Source organism: Oryzias melastigma, linkage group LG5 (assembly GCF_002922805.2).
Source record: "Oryzias melastigma strain HK-1 linkage group LG5, ASM292280v2, whole genome shotgun sequence".
Taxonomy (NCBI): Eukaryota; Metazoa; Chordata; class Actinopteri; order Beloniformes; family Adrianichthyidae; genus Oryzias; species Oryzias melastigma.
The window spans coordinates 6793335-6801975 of record NC_050516.1 but is presented as its reverse complement, the minus strand read 5'-3'; the positions used below and the strand labels follow the sequence as shown (position 1 = coordinate 6801975).

Below are 8641 nucleotides of genomic sequence, written 5' to 3'. Positions count from 1 at the left end.
CTCACTCACTCACTCACTCACTCACTCCCTCCCTCCCTCCCTCACTCACTCATTCGTCCTCTCCTGTTTCAGATCTCCTGTCAGCTGGGATGTGGTCCTGGCAGCTCAGAGTTAAAAAGTTGAAACTGTCATGTGACCTGCAAATGTTAAAACGCTTTTTGTAAATAATGAAACTCCAAACATGACAGTGGCTGTGTTTTAATTTGGCCTCAGCTGACGGATGAGGATTCATGCCTTCCATTTCAGATCTCCTTCAGCTTTTCTTCTCAGAACTCTTGATGAAACAGTTGCTCATTGCATTTTTAAAGAGTCTAGAGTGCTGGAGATGTAGGTGTGCTACTTTTCTCACACTCCCCCTGCTTTTATCTGGCTCTGTTTTCAGTGTTTTTCTGTCTTTTTGTTCCAGTTGACTCTCCATCTTTCTTCCCATCTTTTCCCCATGCTGTCTCCAGATTCCATCTTTCTTCCTTTCCCCCTCCCCCCGCTCTGTCTGACTGCAGCAAGACTCCATTGGGAGGCAATTAGGAAAAACTCGGCAGAAACAAACACAGCAGCAGAAAACGAGGTTTCTACACTTTCTTCTTCTCTTATTGCATGACAACACCCCAAAACAGGAGTCAAATCAGAGAAGATTAATAAAAAGGACAGCAGTAGGAACAGTAAAATCTATCATTCGCATGACTCTTGTAATTACACTGCTAACAAAAATTAAAGGAGCACTTTAAAGAAACACATTAGATACATCAGATCTCAGATGAAGTTGGATATCTATACAAATAACGACAGGACAGTGTCTTAGGAACAAAAGGATGCCAAGTCATTTAATGGAAATAAAAGTTTTCAGCCTACAGAGGCTCAATTGTGTAGACACCATAAAATCAGAGTGAAATGAAGATGTGGCAGGCTAGTCCATTTTTTTCAAAACTTCATTTCTGCAACTCAAAATGCTTTTCAGTATCTTGTGTGGTCCCCACCAGCTTGTATGCATGCTTGACAACGTGGCGGCATGGTCCTCATGAGACGATGGATGGTGTCTTGTGGCATTTCCTCCCAGATCNAATAAAGTTGTACATGATAACACAGTGGATTAACGTTTTTAATACCCCCCCCGGGCCGCGGAATAACTCCACACTGGCTGACCGGTCCACAGCCCCAAAAAGGTTGGGGACCACTGTTCTATTGGGTTCAAGTCAGGGGATCGTGAAGGACATTCAATTGTTTCAATTCCTTCATCCTCCAGGTACTGCCTGCAAACTCTTGCCACGTGAGGCCGGGCATTGTCGTGCATTAAGAGGAAACCAGGACCTACTGCACCAGCGTAGGTCTGACAATGGGTTCAAGGATTTCATGATTTTTTGAGGGTTTTCTAATTGTTGCCACTGAAGTGCACCTGTTGTTAATTCCCTGAAAACCAATACAGCTGAAATTGATTAATGAGGCCCTCAGCTGCTTAACCAACAAGAAAATTATCAGACAGGTTTAATTCAATTCATGCCAGGACCAATAAAAAAAGTGTTCCTTTAATTTTTGAGAGCAGTATAGTTGAAACTCAAGTTTTATAAGCACTAAAAAGGGAAGCCAGTGTTTACTAATGTTTTCTTCTTGTCTTTTAATCTAGATAGGTTTGCTATTTGGTGTTAATATCATCAGATTTATGACCTGTGGAGTTGCTGTAGAGTAAATTAGGATTATAATTTAGATAAATGTTTAAGTTCAGGCAATACATGAGTTGATTTTTGGAAAAACACTTCACCTCTGTGGCAAATGGGTTTGAAACAGAATAATACTGAACTGTTGTGAAATCTAAAGAACGTCTCCTGTAAATGGCAAGAAAGTTTTTTTTAAGTGTTAAATAAAACAACAATTAATCACAACCAAAAAAAAGGGTCTTAACGTTTAAGAAGCAATATTGTTACACATCCTACTGTGTTTCTGGGAGAACAATGAGCTCCAGTCTCAGTCTTCAAGTCCTAACCTCTGAATCCAAACCTCCATGCATGTTTATGTATTAATCTTTACTTGAAATCTACGTGTTTATGTTTTAATAGTTAATTTTTAGGAAAAATAAAAAAAGAAAAAAACGTTGGCAATATTTCAAAAAATTTTATTTGTCTAGTTTATACTGGTTGTAAAATAAACTACATTTCTACTCAAAGAAATGCAGGTTAAATTTGTTCACTTATTGTCTTCTAAACATCAAATTCAAAAAAATGTAACATTAGGTGTTTCAAAGGTCCACTTTTAAAGAGTTTTGCTGCTGGTTCATTTATCCGTTCAGATCCGTGATGGAGGCTCCGCTCTGACCGGCGGAAGAGTTTATCTGGATTCCTTTTTTTTTTATTGTAATATTAGTAATATTCCAGTTGTAAAGTGCAATCAAGACTGAAAGGATTAAAGTTCAGGAGAAATATGAACTTTTCCCTCTTTATATCTTACTTCCTTTAAACACGAACATNTGCTGAATGTATTTAGAGACACAATCAAATTCGTATGAATCAATATTATGTGAGGACTCCCTTGGGTTTGGTTTAGTCAATTATAGTTCTTGGTTTGAGTTGTTTCCCTGTCTGTCCCTCCAGTTCAGATTGATGATCTTCCAGATCTGTTTTTATTTAAGTTGGACTCTCTCAGTGTTTTTAATTGTCTGGTTTTAGTTGTCAGGTCTTCTGTTTTGTCATCATCCCCAGTTGTTCACTGATGGGTTGATGAGGCGTCATGAAGCATTTTGCCACGTTGTCAAACTAACTGAACACTGACACCTGCTGGACCTTGAACATCCCTAAAGGCAGCCTAGTGGACAGACTCGATTAAAACTGTTATGATGACCTAGATTGTACAATTATATAATTTAAGTGATTTGATATCTTAATTCATTTCTAAAACATAGTTGATATTTTTAAACACGGTCAATAAATATTGTGAATTTGTATCATAACATAAAAATCCAAGAGAATATGTTATTAATGAGGATGCTTGTTTACTGTTTTCTTTCTATTAAAAACTATATGTTTATCATTTTTTGAAATTCAGTCCATTATACTTTTTTGATACAATTTCTCAAGCTGTCAGAACACTCGTACCTACAATACATGGATGAAACTGAAGCACACAGACAGCTGGAGGAGGTTTTAGGTAGTGTGAGGATTGTGGACTTTGGTTTAGTTTTTGTCAGATATGTTATGGGTTTTAGGTCATGTTCTGTTTTGAATTGTCTCTCAGTCTCATCAGTCTCAGACTTGTCATGATTCACTTCTTTTCAGTTAATTACCCTCAATCTATTTAAGTGTCTGGTTTTCAGTTCCTTGTTGTCAGTTCATCTGTTCTGTCCTGTCACTGGTTTGGTTTTCCATTAATTCTTGTCATGTTTCACTTTATTCATTACATGTTTTTGGTTTCTCCCACCAATCCAGGGGGCTGTTTTAAGAAGTGGGTTTTGTTGAAACTCTGACCTCTAATTTAAGGAAAACTCTGAGTTTCTGGTTTTAGAAATGGCTACTCATTAAATTATTGACACATCAAAAACCATCCCTTTCTTAACAAATGACAAAATGACATTCCTGACATTATTTAGTTCTTATCCTGAATTGAAATGATTCAAATGAAGACATACACATTAACTCTAGCAGCTATTTTATTCCACAACAACTCTCTGTTTTACCACTGCAGCGGTGTTGCTTATCTTGTAGAAAATGTGCTCGTAGTCAGGATATGATTGCAGGAACACATCAGTTTCTGTCGCCGGAAGTATAAATCCCTAAAGGTGTTTGTTCTCGTTGCCATGGTGAATCATAATGTCTTTGCTCCATGAATCAGGGCTTTTGTCGCGACACTCACACCTGATTCTGGTTCCAACAACTCAAAGTTGATTGAATCAACTCTTTTCAAAACTCTAAATTTATTTAACATGATTCTTGAAACAGGTCCCTGACGTACATGAGTGTGGCCCCCGGGGATGACATGGAATGTCTGACTGACCAAACTCTCCATTCAACCAACTTAATCTCTATAGCAAAATATAAATGTTTTATTCATATGGTCATGTCCAATGTTTTTATCCAGTTTAGCTATTTCAATTCACACTGTACTATTATTATTATGATTATGCAAATACATATTCTTACCACTAGAGGGAGTCTTTTACAAGCTGAAAGCAATATCATGAGTAGCTGTGGCATCCGGAGGAGGGACTGTGACTCAGTGGGCTGCACTTGGTGTTCAAGTAGTCTCAGCTGAATGTAAAAGATTTATTTATCATAACATGCTAAGACACAGGGAATCTGGTTGATGGACTGACCCTGGTGGCACAAAAATGGCAATACTAACTTGTTTAATCCTTGCTGTGGCTTTTACAGGTAAATAAAAAGATGTTAAAATAAGTAGTCCTGCTCCACAGCAATATCTAAAACATCCATTGTATTTTTTGTTTATTGCAATATTTGCTCTTTTTAAGGTTTAACTGAAGCAGCTGGAATTTTACCAGATGGTCCTTTGAATGCAGCTGTTGGAGGATCAGTGATGTTCACGACATCTCTGACTGAAGCAGACGGACCATTTATCTCAGGGATCTGGACCTTTAATGTTACCGATTTTATAATAAGCTACAATCCAAGTTCAACTGATATTTTCCCAAACTATCAGGACAGGATCACCTATGTTTCATCTACAGCATCTCTGGAGCTCAGAGATCTGACCATGGAGGATACAGGAGAGTATACTGTTAATGTTGTACCAAATGGGGGAGGAAGAATCAATCTGGACATTTACGGTAAACAACTATTTTAACCACATATTTCTTTATTCTTTGTTTGTCCACACAACATGTGTGTATTGTGAAAAAGTATATTTTTAATTCTCCTGATTCACACTGAAGCTTTAAGGTTTAGCTGTTTTAAATTAGTGGAGCTCAAATGCAATTTTCCTGCTGCATCTCCTTTTCTTATGATGGTTCCTTGGGAGTCATTTTGATTTCCTCCCACAGTTCCAGTCTCCTCTGTAACGGTAACTCCTCAGAGTGCAGACTTGCTTGAGTTCAGCTCTTTCAGTNGGAGAGTATAGTGTTACTGTTGTACCAAATGGGGTAGGAAGAATCTATCTGGACATTTATGGTAAACAACTATTTTGATTTATTTTTATGCTATATATTTATTCAAGTATTGTTAAATGTGTGTGTACTTGAAGCTTGTAGTGATATTGCATCAGTATTAACGTGGTAAAGAATTTAGAGCATAAAATGAGATTAAGAGAAGTGGATCCAATATTCTTCTTTAAATATCTTTAAATTGTGTGTAAACATGCGTTTATAATTATGGTATCATCTTGCTGCATCCTTTTTCCTAATAATAGCTCCCATGGACATATTTTGATTTCCTCCCACAGTTCCAATCTCCTCTGTGACAGTAACTCCTCAGAGTTCAGACTTGGTTGAGTTCAGCTCTTTCAGTCTGACCTGCTCCTCCTCTGGTTCCTCGCTGTCCTTCATCTGGATGAACAGCAGCTCTGAGGTTACATCCAGTGACAGAGTTCAGATCACTGATGGAGGCTCCACTCTGACTGTAGTCGATGTGACTCGCTATGATGAACAATCATACAGATGTCGAGTGTTTAATCCTGTCAGTGAAGGCATCAGTGATCCAGTCAACATCTTAGTCAGCTGTGAGTTCTTCATCTTCGGATTGTTTTAATGCAAGATCAGAAAAAGACAGTTTAAAGTTCATTTTTACCTTTTTTTTCTGCTTCATTTCCTGCACAACCAGATGGACCAGAAAATGTCCATCTGACAGTGTTTCCATCACAGGGAAACTTCGAAGAAGGATCGAACATTACTCTAAAGTGCTCGGCTGATTGTAGACCTTCTGCTCAACTTATGTGGTTTCTGAATGGAGCTCAGTTGCCAGACTTTGGAGCGGAGCCGAGTCTGATGAACTTCCAGATGAATCAGAGCGGAAGCTACAACTGTCATGCTTATAACCCCAGAACGATGAAATATCAAACATCTCAGTTTGTAAACATCTCTCTTCGGAGTGAGTTTGTTCAACACATTATTTTACTTTGCACTGTTTTTGTTCCATCATTTAAAATCTTTACAAGATCAGCAAAGAGAAAAACATATGAGAGGCACAAATATTGAGCAATATTAGATTTTGCACATAAAAAACATGAATAGTTTTTAAACTAGTTTGAGCTCCTTTGTAACATTTTGTATAGAAATACATTAAAATACAAAATACACTGAAAATGTTAACATTTAATTTTATAATAACAATATTATACAATGCAATTTTGTGTTTTGACCAAATATTACTTAATACAAATATTTAAATTTTGTCAAAGCATACTCTTTGGGAGGGAGTTGTGCATTACTGTATTGTTTTTGTTCTGTTTTTTTCTCCATAGAATCTGAAGGTCTTTCAGCTAATGTCATAGCTGGAATTGTAATTGGATGTTTGTCCATCTTAATTAATGCAGTTGCTATAGGATACTATTTTATTGTCAGACGGTGAGTGTCCTTAATGTGTTTGAAAGTAATAATTTTACATTATTTTCATTGACAATATTTTTTATTCTATGACAACAGTCTTTTGAACCAGTTTTAAACAAAGAAAAAATAAATAACTCGTTCCTACATTACAAAATTAACTTTTTATTTTCTTCCACATTCAGAAAAACTTGTAAAGTTAAAAAACGATCAAGTACTACTGGTATGTATGTAAATGTTGTCATCTCCTCTTCAACATAGAAATAGCATCATTTCTGCACCATATAAAAATATTTAAAAAAATGTGATTAAATTAATGTAAGTGCATTCCGAGTAAGTTTCCAGACATCTACCTGTACTTACATAGTTTCTTTAATTTAGATTTTTTTTTTCTATTAGCTGAACAGAAACAATAATTTTCATGTTTTAATTTTTTTGATTTTTTTGTTTTTATAGGGCCAAGATCTAGTTCCCAACCTGGTGCTGCAGAGGTTCATGAAGGTAAATTAATACAATTAATAAACAGCCGTTCCACTGCCGCACAGATCAAAGATGCTTGATTCTTTACATCATTCCTGAACCCTCCTCATGTGGGCAATATATCCTGTATGTGTTGCCCACCAGTTACAATAAAGTATAATTCATTCATTTATTCACTCATTCAACTAAAGATCAGTTCATCTGGCCCATTTAGATAGGACCGCCAATAACTTTATCTTTAGTAATATAAGTCCTCAATTGAAATAATTGTACATTTTTAAATGCTATTTCATTTTATGAAGTCTCCTTAAAAATGTTTTATACTGTAATGCTCCTATAACTGATGATTGTTTTATTGTCTTTTCTCCAATAGATCATGACTATGTCAACATAGATGAAATACTGAGAAGATAATGTCAAACTAGTGAATTTTGTGATGGTGAGTTTTTTCCATTTTAACTATTTTTAAAGACATAATTCATGAGAACACTTCAGTAATCTGTCTCTATTGTCTTTTCTCCTGCAGAGGTTCTTGGTGAAAGGTTTTACAACCATCATTATTGTTGAAACATTACCCTGTTTGGTGTCTTTTAGTAATAATGTTGCTGTTATCTTTATTTAAAATAATGTTTTTCTGAGTCTTTAATTTGCTCATGTGATTTTGAGTTCTACAATAAAGTTGTTCTGTAAAATCTCTATAAATTGTTTGAAATATTTATTTTTTGGAAGTATGGTGAAACTTTAAATATTTTTAGTAATATACAGACTGAACCAAACTTGATAAATTGGATAATATGGTTAGTTTTAGCTGACAACAATGTTAGCCTGTGTAATTTTAACATTTCTGTCAGATTTTCTCTTTGTTTTTTTCTGCATTTTTTCTAAAACCAAGGATACTTTCTGTCCTTGTTCACATGAAAATACATTTTAAACTTGTCACAGAAGCAGCTCTTGAGTTTTCCAAATTGGAAAATGACCAATACCGTTCCTTTTTACATCAGGAGGGATACTGTAGCTTTGCCCATTTCAGGGCGGTGTTGGATTATATAAGTTCGCTTCCTCCCACTCCCTTTCAAGCGGTCTAGATGTAATTCAATGTGATGTGTTTTTTTTCATGTATTATTACTACTGATTGCTTGAAATAAACCATTCAATTTGTTCATTCAGTTTAATTGCTCACTCGTCGATCTTACAAAGATATTGTTGTTCTGATTCAGTCTGAAGTGCATTGAACTTTTTACTCATTTTTCCTCCTGTTCATCAGATTCTAGAGTGGATTTCTTTTTCTTTTAGCAGTTGCACTATAGGTAACGGATGTTGGTGAGTAGTTATCTGCAAAGAACTTGTCATTTTTTTCCCTCCTGATGATCATTCTTGGCACAACCTCTCCATCTTTAACACCAACTTTAGACTTTCTTTGCTTGAATTTTCTTGTCAAATTTTCCCCACATCTTCAAACCTGATATATGAGGTTTTTCAGGCATGAAGGCCATAAATGAGACTTTCTCTTGAATGGCTTCATGATTTTACAAACTGTACTGCATTCTTTGGAAGGTATATTGAAAATATTGAAAAGTTTTGGTTACCATGACTGGAGGTTGCAAAGTTTCTTCCTTTGCATCATCATCAGACGCACTGAGTTTGTCTTGAAAGTGACTTCACAGACTGCAGGGAGCTTTATTTCTA

The 8641-nt window shown here is 35.9% G+C and overlaps 1 protein-coding gene across 1 annotated transcript in view; it reads left to right on the top strand.

Annotated features, from left to right (window-relative positions):
* Window positions 1-4243: 4243 nt before the first annotated feature.
* Window positions 4244-8641, top strand: part of LOC118598725 (carcinoembryonic antigen-related cell adhesion molecule 1-like) — a gene marked incomplete at its 3' end in the record, with an annotated part of 5413 nt that continues 1015 nt past the window's right edge. The window contains exons 1-2 of the mRNA XM_036211758.1: window positions 4244-4352; window positions 4451-4765. Of these exons, the coding sequence (XP_036067651.1) occupies window positions 4310-4352; window positions 4451-4765 (358 nt within the window). The remainder of the gene's footprint in view (window positions 4353-4450; window positions 4766-8641) is intronic.